General features: G+C 52.0%; 2 protein-coding genes across 2 annotated transcripts in view; one reads left to right on the top strand and one right to left on the bottom strand.

Annotated features, from left to right (window-relative positions):
* Nucleotides 1-15,576, top strand: part of DNAH5 (dynein axonemal heavy chain 5) — a 5,605,957-nt gene that overhangs the window by 5,420,008 nt on the left and 170,373 nt on the right. The window contains exon 67 of the mRNA XM_086967405.1: nucleotides 11,004-11,207. Coding sequence (XP_086823531.1) covers nucleotides 11,004-11,207 — 204 coding nt within the window. The remainder of the gene's footprint in view (nucleotides 1-11,003; nucleotides 11,208-15,576) is intronic.
* Nucleotides 1-15,576, bottom strand: part of LOC147722883 (uncharacterized) — a 103,773-nt gene that overhangs the window by 11,332 nt on the left and 76,865 nt on the right. The gene's annotated exons all lie outside the window — the stretch shown is intronic.

The raw sequence follows: 15,576 nt of genomic DNA, 5'->3' as shown, positions 1-15,576 counted from the left end.
AGTTCTTCTTTTTTTCACGCCAGCAGCGCAGATCCGGAAAAAGTGGTGCCTTAGTCTTTTTTGACTAAACTTTTTGATCCTTTTGATCCTTTCTCTTTTTCGAGTCTTCGACTCCGAAACGGTGCCGATAGGGATGCCAGGTTTTAAACCCTGTGAGGACTGTGACCGACTGATGTCGGTCACCGACCCTCACCGTCTGTGTCTCCACTGTCTCAGCGTCGACCACGACGACAAGACCTGTTCCGACTGCCGGGCCCTGACTTCGAAAGCTAGGCGGGAGCGGTCTTGCAAGCGACTCGAACTCCGGCAGTCGGCCCCGTGTCTGGAGAGGTCCCGGTCCGGACGGAGGTCGAGGGACCGGTTGCGGGAGCGGAGCCATCGTAGCTCCCGACTGACGTCGGTCACCTACCCTCACCGTCAGTGTCTCCACTGTCTCGGCGTCGACCACGACGACAAGACCTGTTCCGACTGCCGGGCCCTGACTTCGAAAGCTAGGCGGGAGCGGTCCTGCAAGCGACTCGAACTCCGGCAGTCGGCCCCGCGCCTGAAGAGGTCCCGGTCCGGACGGAGGTTGAGGGACCGGTTGCGGGAGCGGAGCCATCGTAGCTCTGGGAGTCGACATCACTCCTCCGGGTCGAAGTCGTCAGGTAAGCACAAGAAGTCGAAGAGACGTCATCGCTCTTCCGACTCCCCCCGACGCTCGCACAACGTGGCCGGGGGTTCAGGTGGCACTGCCCACGCGGCTCCGTCGGAGTCGCAGCCTTCGCGTCCGGCCCTATACCCTCCGGTCCCTGGGCCGCGCGCAACGCAGGAGGAGATCGAGCGGTTCCTCATGGCCATGAGGTCCCTCACTCCCCCGGCGGGCTCCGCAGCGCCTTCGGGCCCAGCGGACCCGTCAGGAGGTCCTAGTGCGTCGAGGGCTTCGGCCCCGATGCCGTCAGGTGCTTCGGCCCGACTCTGCCAGCACCTTCGGGCCCGGCGCTGCTGGATCCGGTTCCGGATCCGGGTCGTCGCCGGTTGACCTCACGACCTCATCGGCGCCGGACCCTCAGGTGTCACCTCCGGCGCTGTCTTCGGGCGGCGTCGCCCCGATGCCTCCCTCGTTCCGGTTCCGGCACCGGAACGGCACCGCTGGGCGCCGCTTTCAACGCCGTTTGGAGAATTCTACTTCAACGAACCGGCCCCATCATTTGACCCCCCTGAATTCCAGGAGATGGGTGACGAGGAGAATTGGGAGTGGTCTGAGGACCCTCTGACACAGGAATGTCAGTCCCAAGAGGACTGGACAGGTGGACTTGGGGATGCCAGTGGTCTGGATACTTCGCCAGACACTGGTTTTGTCTCACCTCCTACCGTGGCTAAGGAGGAGGGGGCAACCTACAGTGTGGTGCTGACGCGGACGGCCAAGGCCTTGGGCTTTGAACTCCCCATCGCAGCTGTGAGGACTAACCTCCTCACTGAGGTCCTTAAACCGCAGTCAAGCTCGACTGAGCCTCTGCTGCCGTTTAATGAGTCCTTGACCGACGTTCCTTTGGGCACTTATTCCAGGCCCGCTACGGGTTCGCCTGTAGATAGGAACATGGCCAGACACCACCGCCTGGCCCTTGGCGACCCTTGTTTCCTGTCCACCCATCCCACCCCGAGAGCCTGGTAATTCAGGCCTCGAATTCCCAGACCGCATTCCCGTCAGCCCCGCCTGACAGGGGATCCAAGAGGTGCGAGTAATACGGCAAGAAGGTGTTCTCCTCCCTGAGTCTGGGACTGCGGTCTTCCAACACCGCGTGCCTCTTGGGCCGTTACACCCACTCTCTGTGGGATACGGTCGTGGACGTGCTGCCACAATGCCCGTTGGAGGTACCGGCTAAACTCGGCCAAGCCCTTGTGAAAGGCCGAGATGCAGCACGTTACTCTATCCGGTGTGGATTGGATACCACTGACTCTCTGGGCAGAACGATGGCAACAACGGTTGCGATTCGTCGCCACGCCTGGTTGAGGTCCGCCAACTTTTTGGCAGATGTCCAGAATACTCTCATGGACATGCCGTTCGATGGCCGTCGCCTCTTTGGCGACAAGGCAGACCATGCGCTTGAGCGCTTTAAGGACTCCAGGGCTACAACCAGGTCCTTGGGCCTCTCGGCCCGAGCCAGCAAACGGATGCCTTTCTTTTTTGGCGGCTGTGGAAACGGCCGTGGAGGCGGTCGCGGACAACGGCGAGGTCAGTCCACACCTTACCCTGCAGCATCTGCCTCAAAACCCTCCTAGTTTGTGCTTTCAGGCCCATGTGACACCAGTGGGGGCAGGGTTAACCATCGCCTCTTCCACTGGCGCACTGTCAATTCGGACAGGTGGATGCTGCAAATCGTCCGAAGGGGCTACTCCCTCCCCTTCGAGGCGCCCCCTCCAGCCATGCCACCGCAATACCACCACGTATCGGGGGATCATTTGCGACTTCTGCAGGAGGAAGTTACGGCCCTCTTGGCCAAGGGGGCCATCGAGCGCGTTCCTGGGCCAGAAGTAGGGTGTGGTTGCTACTCCCACTACTTTCTGGTGCCCAAGAAGGGCAAAGGGGGCCTATGCCCTATCTTGGACCTACGGAACGTCAACGGCTTCCTCCGAAAGGAGAAGTTCAAAATGCTGACTCTGGCTCAGGTTTTGGCTGCCCTGGACCCAGGAGACTAGATGGTAGCTTTGGATCTGCTTTGGCTGCCCTGGACCCAGGAGACTAGATGGTAGCTTTGGATCTGCAGAACGCTTATTTTCACAACCCCGTCCTGCTGGCTCACCGGCGTTACCTACGCTTCACGGTAGGCCACGAGCACTTTCAGTTTACCGTGCTCCGCTTCGGCCTTACCAGCACCCCACGGGTGTTCACGAAAGTGATGGCGGTGGTCGCAGCTCATCTGCGCAGGTTAGGGGTTTCAGTCTTTCCCTACCTCGACGACTGGTTGTTGAAGGCAGGCTCGCCCCAAACAGTCGTCAGCCACCTCCAGACGACGGCAGACCTCCTGCATCAGCTGGGGTTTTCCAACAATGTGCCGAAGTCACACCTGTGTCCCTCTCAAAAGCTCCTCTTCGTCGGAGCAGTTCTCGAGAGCAGTTACGGGTTTATCCACCCGAACAGCGGGTCTGGGATATTCAGGCTCTGATTCCACTCTTTCAGCCTTTATCCCGGGTCTCGGTCAGATTGACGCTGCGGCTTCTGGGGCTGATGGCCTCCTGCATCCTTCTGGTGCATTACGCCCGGTGGCGAATGCGGGCTCTGCAGTGGGACCTGAAGTTTCAGTGGGCCCAGCATCAGGGCAACCTCTCCGACCATGTCCTGATCTCGGAGGGCACTGCGAGACAGCTGCAGTGGTGGCTCACGGACCGCGATTGGGTCAGCAGCAGATCCCTCTCCGTTCCCCAACCGGAGCACATAGTGGTGACGGACACGTCCCTCCAGGGCTGTGGAGGCCACATGGGAGAGGCGGAGATCAGAGGCCTCTGGTCTCCGGCGGAGTCCCGGCTCCATATCAACCTTTTGGAGCTACGGGCGATTCGTCTAGCACTGAAGGCATTCCTCCCCTCTGTTCGGGGGAGTGTAGTGGAGGTGTTCACAGACAACACCACCGCTATGTGGTACTGCAACAAACAGGGCGGGGTGGGGTCGTGGACCCTTTACCAGGAGGCTCTGCGCCTCTAGCAGTGGCTGGAACATCAGGTCGTGACCCTGGTGGTTCAACACCTGGCGGGTTCTCTGAACGCCAGGGCGGACAAACTCCGCCGTCGGTGCATGATGGATCACGAATGGCGTTTGAACTCTGATGTGGCGCAAGGCCTCTTTCAGCAGTGGGGAGAGCCTTGGTTAGATCTATTTGCCACCGAAGAGAACGCGCAATGTCATCAGTTCTGCGTGTTGGAATTTCCAAGGCAGCACTCGCTCGGAGATGCTTTTGGTCGCAAGTGGAGTTGCGGTCTATTGTACACCTTTCCACCTATACCTCTTCTGCCCAGAGTGCATAAGATCAAGCGCGACTGGGCCCAAGTCATCCTTGTGTCTCCGGACTGGGCACGAAGGTACTGGTATCCAGAGCTACTCAGTATGTCAGTCGATCCCCTGGTTTGTCTGCCTCTTCAGGAGGACCTTCTGTCGCAGCAGCAGGGGACGGTCCTCCACCCGAACCTGTCCAGTCTCCACCTCCATGCTTGGAGATTGAGCGGCTACAGTTGAGGCCATTTGACTTGCCTCCTGAAGCCTGTAATGTCATTCTGGCAGCCAGGCGTCCCTCCACAAAGTCGGTATACGCCTGCAGGTGGAACAGATTTGTGGCATGGTGCACAGCAAAGGCTGTGGATCCTCTTGCTGCCCCTCTTTCTGAGGTTATTCTCTTCCTTCTTTCTCTTGCCCAGCAGGGCTCTGCTCTGGGCACTATCAAGGGCTACCTTTCTGCCCTTTCAGCCTTCCTAAGGCTTCCTGATCAACCTTCTTTGTTCAAGTCCCCTATTGTAACTCGTTTTCTGAAGGGCATCACACACACATGTTCCCTCCTGTTCCGTTTGTGATGCCTCAGCGGGACTTGAACCTTGTTCTTACGTTTCTGATGTGCGCTCCCTTTGAGCCACTTCACAACTGTCCTCTCCGTCTTTTTAATTTGAAGACTGCTTTCCTGGTTGCCATCCCCTCTGCCAGGAGAGTGAGTGAGCTCCAGGCTCTCTCATGTACACCCCCTTTCCTTTCTGTCCATCCAGACAAGGTTGTGTTGCGTACTAAGCCTTCTTTCCTGCCCAAGGTTGTCCCGGCCTTCCATATCGGGCAGTCTAGTCTATCACCTTGCCCACCTTCTTTCTGCCACCGCATCCCTCTAAGGAGGAAGAGCGGCTCCACCGTCTGGACCCAAAACGTGCGCTTTCATTCTACTTGGATCGCACACGCCAGTCCCGGGTGGATGACCAACTCTTTGTTGGTTACGTGGGCGCTAAGAAGGGAAAAGCGGTGCACAAGCGGACCATCTCTCTGTGGATCATCTTGTGTATCCAGGCATGTTACTCCTTGGCTAAAAAGGAGCCCCCTGTTGGATTGCGGACTCCTTCCACCCGGGCCACGGCAACTACAACTGCCCTGGGCCGGGGAGTGCCCTTGCAGGACATTTTCCAGGCAGCTACGTGGGCATCGCTGCACACGTTTGCCAGACACATATGCCTGGACAGTCAAGTCCGGAGGGATGGCTTCTTTGGCTGTTCTGTCCTCCAGGACTTTCTGGTGTGATTATTGGTTCGCAGACCCACCACCAGGGTTGGGATTGCTGGGGTATCTATTCGAAGGTAAGGAATCCATCACTAACGTGTCTCTTTCAGATGCACAAGTTACTACTTGTGCAACGATATATCTGTAAGAGACATTAGTTAGTGATAGATTCCTTACCGACCCACCCATCCTCCCCGTTCTGCGAACCGATATCTAGGGTTAAGGTCATCTCCTTTCAGAGCCCTAGTTTCAATGGCACCAGTGTTGGTTTTTAACATGGCTCAGCGCTTCTGGCGCGGAAAATCTGTGTCTAAGAAGTGACGTCAGCACGCGGAGGCGGCGTCTAAGTACTCCGACGACGTCATCACAGTGCCCACGATGCCGACGACGGACGCGGAGCCGCAGACGACGCCTTCCGACGCGCAAGGGTACTGCTACGCAATAATTTCCAGATCCAGTCTGATGCCTGGGGATATTCTAAGGTAAGGAATCTATCACTAACTAATGTCTCTTACAGATATATCGTTACACAAGTAGTAACTTGTGCAACAAGCCGGGACAGAGCTTTCTTATTTTATACTCTTGCTGGGCCCGTAACAAAGGCTGAATATGAGGGGTCATTAGGCCTCCTTTTGTTTGAGTCTCTTTGCTGGGAGCAGTCAGGAGTCTCACACCTGATGCAAATGAAGCAGAGGGGAAACAAAGCCTCACACCTTGTTATCACTTCACACATACTTAAGAGAGGCAGCTTTTCACTTTGTTCAATCCCTGTTTAGGAGATATACATGTATTGTAAGAATGTCAGATGTGTTTATCTTTCCCAGTACTTACATACAGGGCCGGGTTGGAAACAGAAACCGGCCCTGGCAAACTGCTCAGCTGCCCCCCCTGGGGTGAGGGGGAGTGCAACTGAGCAGTTAGCTAGGGCCGTTTTCGACCGGTTTTGTTACCGTGGGCCGATATTGCCGACCCCAATAACAAAACCAGCCCTCACCCTAGCGGCCTACCGGGGAAACGCCCGGTGCCCACTATGGCCAGTCCGGCCCTGCTTACATAAAACAAATTGCATTAATATAGAGCTTACCCTGCCTGAGGAGGCGTTGAAATAATTTAAGTACTACTATATTTTCTTGTATAGCCCTACTCATTCCAATGCAGATTGTCTGAGCGCTTTACGTCAACATGTTCCTATTACATGTACAATGAATTATATACGTTTGTACATGAATGAACAAGATGTTTTACATAAAGCTGGGAGATAGCACAGTGTAGAAGTCACATATCATCTTCCGTAGCTCACTGTGCTATTTTCCTCACAATGCGCTCAAACGTACACTTGATAGAGCTGCTAAACATATATGTGAGGGCTTTAGATCTGATTTCACTTCTTGTGATGCCACTTCCTGCAAAGTCGTTGCTTGTGATGCCACTTTCTATGATGCCAATTCCTGTGATGCCATGTATTACTTTCTGTTTGTATGTATGCACGCACATTGTGGCAGCCGAGGAGCACACGGAGATTAGCATTTTCTGTTAGTCATTAATGAACTCTCCAACCCCAGCTCCAACACCACTGACATCCCACCTTCTCAAGACCTGTGCGACTCGCTGGCCACCTTCTTCCATCGCAAGATCGCAGACATCCCCGACAGCTTCAATGCCACAACCGCCCCAACAACCACTGAGACCTCCGCCCTCACGACCACCATCCGCACCAACCGCCTGCTCTCCTGGACTAACATAACCAACTACGACACCATCAAGATCATGAACACCGTCCACTCCGGTTCTCCGTCAGACCCATGCCCGTACCACATCTTCAACAAAGCCAGCACCGCCATCGCACACCCCCTCCGGAAGGCCATCAACATTTCCTTCGAGACAGCAACCTTCCCAGGGAGCTGGAAGCACGCAGAGATCAACGCCATACTCAAGAAACCCAAGGCTAACTCCAATTACCTCAAGAACTTCTGGCCCATCTCCCTCCTCCCGTACCAGGCGAAGGTTATCGATAAGACCGTCAACAGACAACTGACCCAATACCTTGAGGAAAACAGCATCCTGGACCCGTCCCAGTATGGGGTCCGCAGCAACCACAGCACAGAAACTGCCCTCATCCCCACCACCAATGACATCAGGACCCTGCTAGACAACGGAGATACTGCGGCCCTCATCCTCCTGGACCTGTCAGCTGCCTTCCAAACGGACTGCCACCGCACACTATACACACGCCTCCACGATGCCGGGATCCAAGAGAAGGCCCTGGACTGGACCACCTCCTTCCTCTACTGCAGAACACAGAATGTCTGCCTCCGCCCCCCTTTGGCTCCAAAGCCACCGAGATCATCTGCGGCGTTCCCCAGGGCTCATCCCTCAGCCCAATGCTGTTTAACGTCTACATGGCACCACTCGCCCACGTCGCCCGACTGCACGACCTCAACACCATCTCCTACGCCGATGACACCCAGCTGATCCTCTCCCTCATCAAGGACCTCCACACCACCAAAACCAACCTCCACGAAGGAATGAAGGCTGTCGCCGAATGGATGAGGAAAATCCGGCTAAAGCTAAATTCAGACAAGATGGAGGTCCTCATCCTCGGATCCACCCCCTCGGCCTGGGACGACTCCTGGTGGCCGACCGCACTGGGAACAGCTCCAACCCCCACCAATCACACAAGCAACCTATAGGTCATCCTCGACTCCACCCTCTCCATGACTAAGAAGGTCAACGCCGTCTCTTCCTCCTGCTTCAACACCCTCCGCATGCTCCGCAAGATCTACAAGTGGATCCCCACCGAAACGAGAAGAACAGTCACCCAGGCCCTCGTCAGCAGCAGATTGGACTATGGAAACGCCCTCTACGCAGGAGCCTCGGCCAAACTCCTGAAACGACTGCAATGCATCCAGAACACCTTCGCACACCTGATCCTCAACATCCCGCACTGCAGCCACATCACACCCCACCTGAGAGGCCCAAACTTGCTCCCCGTCAACAAGAGGATAACCTTCAAATTCCTCACCCACGCACACAAGGCACTCCACAACACCAGATCAGCTTACCTCAACAGACGGCTCAGCTTCTACGCCCGCCAGCTTCGCTCCGCCGCCCTCGCCACAGTCCCCTGTATCCGAAGAGCGACCTCTGGCGGCAGATCATTCTCCCACCTCACCGCCAAGACCAGGAACACCCTCCCCATCCACCTACGGCAGACCCAAGACCTGCTGACCTTCAGAAGACTCCTCAAGACCTGGCTATTTGAGCAGTAGCTGCATTCCCACCCCCCAGCGCCTTGAGACCCTCACGGGTAAGTAGTGTGCTTTATAAAAACCATGATTGATTGATTGATAGATTGAACACTATGCTACATACCATCTTTAGGATCATTTATAGCTCCTGGAAAGGAAGATCCTATAAATTGAAGCATTTACATTTATTATTTTCTTTAAGTGACGGGTTCATTTAAATTTGAGGTATTTCTGTGACGTTAGCTTCCCGTGCCCCTATACCAAAGGGACACCATGCACAGGCCACACTAACTGTAGCCTCCTACCCTTGTCACTGTCAGGCGAACATTGGAAAAATTCCCCAACAGAAGAAGTATCTCGCCGGGCCTGTGTCCTGCTGCCGTTTATTTGCTAAGCAGTGTCTGCCAGGCGAAATGAGGCACTGTGGAAAACAAACAAACACATCTACTACAATAACGACTTAAACAGACACATCATCCTAGGGCAACTAGGGGGGCAAAGTGAATTTCAGCAGTAATGATCCTTAAGCAGGCTGCAGGCACAAGTAGCACCATTTCTGTCTCCTTTTGGAAAGCTGTCACTAGCTCTGATGCTTTCTGTTTAAAATGCAAATTGAGGAGTTTGATGCGTGTGAGGTTGATGTGCGTCATGTTTAACACAACTTTAGTATAACCATGTCGGTACCAGCAGCATTCGAGAGAGGGTGTGGCATTACGCCATAGCTTCCGACTTTGGAACTGAATGAAAATGAATGAATGAAAAAATGTATTGCGCAATTACTTAAAATCATTTCCATTTCCCAAATGTGTACAAACACTTACAATCAATACAATTGCGCAAATTTATACAAACACATTCAGGCACATGCATCATTGTTGGCTTTTGAGATTTCTTAATTGCGATTTTTAAGAAATCGCAATTAAGAAATCGCAAAAGCCTATGCATGAAGAAATCGCTGAAAATGTTGCAATTTCTAAACATTCCTTAATTGCGACTCGCAAATTGCGAGTCGCAATTAAGGAATACCTCCCCATTCATTCCTATGGGCCTAAAGGCCCATAGGAATGAATGGGAAGACAATCTCAATTTGCGATTAGCAATTAGCGAATCGCAAATTGAGAATGCGATTCTAAGGGTGCAGGGGTGTCCAAAGGACACCCTGTTGCACCCCTGAAATCAATCTGTGCACATATGTTGTGCACACACATGCCCTAAGGGCATGTGTGTGCACAACATGAAACTTTGAAAAATGCACAAAAGTGCATTTTTCAAAGTTTTCGCAAATTACCATGAGGTTCAACCTCATGGTAATTTGCTCCCCCTAATTGCGAAATCGCAATTTTTTAAACTTTAATGCATTGCATTTAAGGAATTGCAAAATGCAATTCCTTAAATGCAATCGCAATTTGAGAATTCGAAAACATTTGCGAATTCTCTAATTGCGAGGGCCTTCACCACTTCATGCATTCCAAAAGCTGATTTTGCGATGGCAAACGGCCGATTTTTGCGATTCGCACCGTTTGCGATCGCAAAAAGCTTTGATGCATGTGCCTGATTGAGCTAAAGTAAAATAGAATTTACCCCATACTGGTATGTACATTTTTAGCTTCCGCCTGTACATCCTTTGCGCTGTGCTTGTAAAATCTATTGTATTAAATATAAATCTTAAAAAGGGCTTGCATCCTGCCCTCGCTTTTCATTGGTTCCCATGCTAGCCACTTACTTTTCCTCTGTTTTTACTGGCTGTAGCCTGTTGTTCCTGTTGTGCTTCTGTTATCAGTTACTTTGTTACTTTTCTTACATGGAATTTCACAGATAATTTATTTAATTATTTAAAATTACGTATTATAAATATGTATTCTGCTGCACAACACTTACATACCTTTCACCTACTCCCAGACACCGCTCATCCTGCACACTCCGTTTACTCAGCCCAGTCACCCTGACATTGCCCAGGCAGTCAGGTACGGCTCACCCACCACTCTCACAGTTTTGACTCTGCACTCATCCACCATTGACATACCTCTCACCCAGCATTCACGTTTCTCTCACCCTCCACCCACACCTCTCACCCTGAACTAAAAACCGCTCATCCTGCACTCATACTATTGACATACCGCTCACCCTATACTCACACACCTCTTACCTTGTACCGGGTAGCATCTCTCACCCAGTACACTCACACAATTATCTTTCAGCACTGAAAAGACGTCAATCACCATGCATTCAGGCACTTTCACCCTGCATTCATTTATAAACCTTCATTCATTCACCATTCATACAGCACAAAGAGAGAACTCACACCATCCTCCCTGCACTCATCCACTGCTTCCACACCTCCTATTATTAATCTCATAGGCAAAACCTAATGCATTTACCAATGCTTGTTTTTCCTACAGTATATTTATATTTGGTTGCCCTTAAAATTGGGATGTCATCTTTTCTATGTTACATTTTATGTTAACTGTTCAAACGTTGTGTTCAAAGGATGTGGGTAATGTTTGTTTTGATTTATAATTTGTAATTTTCAGGGTGTTTCCTGGAATACTGTGCGCTATATGATTGGTGAGATCCAGTACGGAGGTCGAGTCACTGATGACTATGATAAAACTCTGCTGAACACATTTGCAAAAGTTTGGTTTAGCGAAAATATGTTCGGCCAAGAATTTTGCTTTTACAAAGGATACAACATTCCCAAATGTACCACAGTGGACCAGTATCTTCAGTACATTCAGGTTGGTTACCAAGTTTTGTTGTATATTGGCCAATTGCGTTTTTTTCCAGCATCTGCATGTTTCTCAGTTACATCGAATAATATGTTTTTTTCCAAAACGTGCGTCAGTAGAGCGCCCACTACAAATATTGAGAACACCCATAAGGTTGGAGCACTTTGAGTTGTCACTAAAATGGCACTGTAGTTTCCCCTGTAACGTATCAAGTACCCATATATCAAACAAGGTAGTGAAGTTTGGATGGGAATGGGCACGAAACATCCCATATGTTTATGGGCAAGGAAGTAGAGGGATGTTCTTCAAGGCCTTGATGTCAACGGTCGAAAGTGAGTTGTCCCTTTACACATTTATTGTACCCTTAGAATTCTGGATTTTATTCTTTGATTACAAACGTACTTCTTGTAGATTACAAAACTCACAATTTTCCCAGCCATATACCTGGAAGTTTTCTAAATCTCTTAAAATGACAAACTATAAACAAATGCTAATTGCAAGTCAACAAGTCCGTGATATTCAACAGCAATAAGAGGGAGCAAGCAATAACAGTAAGGAAACCTTTAAAATTGTCAAAGATTTCTCTACCCCGAGCGCGGTGGGAATTTCGTTTACCTCCTCTTCTGCTTGAGGAAACCTTGAAGACTAGTTCCATAATAAAATCTGTACCATTCAAAAGTCTTTTACGACGCTATCTCCAGTCAAGGAAGATATTGTGGGGCCTCTTAGTCTGGCCAGTCCTGGTACTAGTTCCTCCGTCACTCAATTTCCTCCTATCTCTTTAGAGGAATCTCTTGAAATTATGAACTCCTTGAAGTCGGATTACCCTTTGGACCCCTGCCCAGCAAAAATACTGTCCGCCATTGCAGAGACCCTAAATCCAGCCGTCAACTTGGTTTTGAATTCATCACTTCAGGAGGGGCTGGTCCCTAGTCGCTGGAAAATGGCCAAAATTATTCCCCTACTGAAGAAACCCTCTGCAGATCCGACAGTAGCCTCCAAATACAGGCTTATTTCATTATTGCCCTTCTTTTCTAAAGCTCTAGAAGTAGGTCAATCTCCAACTGACGGAATACGTGGAGGCCAAAAAGATACTCCATGATAGCCAATATGGTTTCAGATCCCATCTGAGCACTGAAACTGCCTTATTCGAAGTTTCTGAAACCATGAAAGAGCAACTAGATAGAGGGGGTAGTGCTGTTCTGATATTATTAGGTCTGTCCGCTGCTTTCGATACCGAGCCCCATGACCGGCTCCTACAAAGCCTGTCAGATTGCGGCATCGGGGGCACGGTACTTAAGTGGTTTACCTCTTTTTTGAACGACCATCGCCAGGAAATTTGGTCTCCCCCCCTCCGCGGCTCCCATCCCGCCTATGAAGGTGGGGGTCCTGCAGGGGTCTATCCTAAGCCTGCCACGTTTTTGGTTTAAGATGTCTTTTATTGATTTCCAGGTGGACCACAAATTGTGTAACAAGCCTAGTCGAGTGGGAAGTACTGTGGAGCCCCAGTGTGTTAGGACGTTCTGTACCACTGCTCCTAAAGTCAGGGCCATTTGTTTGCCTCTCCGAGAGTGAAGCGGAAGGTGATGGCGTTGGGGAGGCCAAGAAGGATCTGTGTGTCGAAGTGGGAATCGATCTCGTCTAGTATTTGTGACCAATATGTCCCCAAGGAAGGGCAATCCCAGAGCAAGTGAGTAAGTGTACCCAGCGCGCCACAGCCTCTCCAGCACAATGGGCTACGTGAGGAGTTGCTCCTATGCAGCCGTACAGGCGTCAATTACCAGTAAGTGACCAATTTGGTGGCCATTTCAATGTACGCCACATTGCGAGCCGTGCCACGGGCCCGATGGTGAATGTCCTTCCATTCCTTCGAGGAGAGTTCCCTTCCCAGTTCATCCTCCCACAGCAATTGCCCGAGGTTTTCTCAGTGTCTGGGGGAGCCCTCATGAATTTATACAGGTCTGACGAGGTGTACATCACTGTGCCTCGAAATTAACCACCTCTCAAATGGTGTTAGTAACCGCCCTGCACCCTCCCGCACCCCCTCCTGCAGCACCCAGTGTCGAATCTGAAAGTAGTGATATCGTTCCATTTCGGGAAGCCCATCATCAGTGCGGAACTCCTCAAACGGGCGAAGGCCAGAAAGATCAAAGAAATGCCCGATGGATCGAGTAGCGTCCGTTGTCCAGTGATGAAAATCTCTGTAGTCAAGGCCAGGTGTAAAGTCCGGGTTCTTCACAATGGGCGTGATAGGGGACGGAAATGTTGTAAGGCCTCTAGCAATCGCAGTCCTGTCCCAAGCAGCCATAATGGGCCGGGTCACCTCAGATAAATATAAACTGCGATGTCAACTCTGTCGGGAAAGAAAAGGGACCCCCAAAGAATGCGAGCCGCAAGAGCCCTGTCCATAAATAACCAATGTTTCTCGGACTCCGGTCGAGACCATTCTACCAAAGCCCGTAGCTGAGCAGCTCGCCAGTATGCCAAAAAGTCTGGGATCCCTAGACCTCCCTCCACCGGATCTCTGTAAGTGAGATTGTGGCGCATCTGAGCTCTTTTGTCCCGCCAAATAAATCGCTCTATGTCCCTCTGCAGGGTTCATAGGACCCTAATCACAGCCAACTGGCTGCATGTTACCCATATTCCACAGTGGGGTACCCCGCCGTGAACATCAAAGCTACCCTGCTAACAGCCATATATCATAGCATAGTGGGGCACCCTGATCGCAGTTGGGATCGCACAAGCCAGAGGGACAAAGATAACGCCAACATTCCATAGTGACTTCGGCAGGGGTCACATACATCAAATCCACCTCGCTAACACCCATCTGGGATCCTGTACATCCAAGAGACAGACCACCAGCACTACCTAATGGGTCACTCTGACCTTAGCTGATGTCACTAACACCCGCATTCACTGATGAACTGTGCCTGCATTGGGAGAGGCATGGCACAATTGTTAAAATGATCTGAAAGAAACAGGTTAGTGTTAGATTCCTTACCTTAGAATATCCCCAGGCGTCAGACTGGATCCGGAAAGTTTTGCGTAGCAGTACCCTTGCGCGTCGGTAGGCGTCGTCTGCCGCTCCACATTCGTCGTCGGCGTCGTGTTCGCCGGGATGACGCCTCCCTCGTGCGCTGACGTCAGTTCTTCTTTTTTCCGCACCAGCAAGCGCAGATCCAGGAAGAGCAAGTACTCTTAGTAATTTTTTGACTAACTTTTTGATCTATTTTGGATCACTTCTCGAGTTGATCTTCGACTCCCGGTGCCGGTAGGGATGCCTGGGTTTATACCCTGCGAGGATTGTCACCGCTTGATGTCGGTGACCGACCCCCACCGTCTGAGACTTTACTGTCTTGGGGCCGACCACGATGACAAGTCGTGCCCCGACTGCCGGGCCTTGACCTCGAAGGCTAGGCGGGAGCGGTCCCGTAAGCGACTCAAGCTCCGGCAGTCGGCGCCCCGCTCGAGGTCCCGGTCCAGGTGGAGGTCGAGGGACCGGTCGCGGGGACGCAGTCATTGCCGCTCGACGAGCCACCACCACTCGTCGGGCTCCAAGTCCTCAGGTAAGCTGAGGCACTCAAAAAAGAAGTCAAAGAAGCGTCATTGCTCTTCCGACTCCCCCCGAGGTTCGCACGACGTGGCCGGGGGTTCGGGCGACACCTCCCACGCGGCTCCGCCGGAGCTGCAAGCCTCGCGCCCAGCTCCACACCCGCTGGTCCCTGGGCTGCACGCGACGCCGGAGGAGATTTGTGACTTTCTCGTGGCCATAAGGACGATGCCGATGTTGCACTCCCACATTCTCAAACTGCCTCCACTGCCAATCTCGCTGACAATGGCCAGAACCCTGACGTTGGTCCCAAAATTTCTCTCCCTCCTCATTTGGACATCAGTCCCACCTCTCCTACACCAAACCCCTCGAACAGGAACATTTCAACACCGACTCCCTGCATACAACCTCCCCCTCTCCTAATCCCATGGACTCCATCCAACCCTGCACCCCTGCCCAACCTCCCTCCTCAGACCCCAGTGATCCTAGACCCCTGCCTAAAACCTTAAACTTCCTCAACTCTATAGCACAGCAACTGAACAGAATGGAGCAGAAAATTAACTCCCTTGCTGCTGATTTCCTTCACTTACAACAAGACCTTCTCAACAGGGCCAAGCCACCGTGCTCCCTCCCCCGAGGTGTTGTGCTCCTACTTCACTCAACACATCTCACATAGCCCCACAGAGCACCCCTCGACCCTCCAGCACATCATCGAGCCAGGCCCCCAGTCCCAACGGAGATAGCCAACCCTTTTCGGTACCGAATCCTGTTTAACTCTATGACTCTCACCTCGCGTTGGACCTGAAGTCAGCCCTGTCCACATCCCTG

This window comes from Lissotriton vulgaris, chromosome 4_1 (genome assembly GCF_964263255.1).
Source record: "Lissotriton vulgaris chromosome 4_1, aLisVul1.2, whole genome shotgun sequence".
NCBI lineage: Eukaryota > Metazoa > Chordata > Amphibia > Caudata > Salamandridae > Lissotriton > Lissotriton vulgaris.
This window is presented reverse-complemented; position numbering and strand designations above follow the sequence as displayed.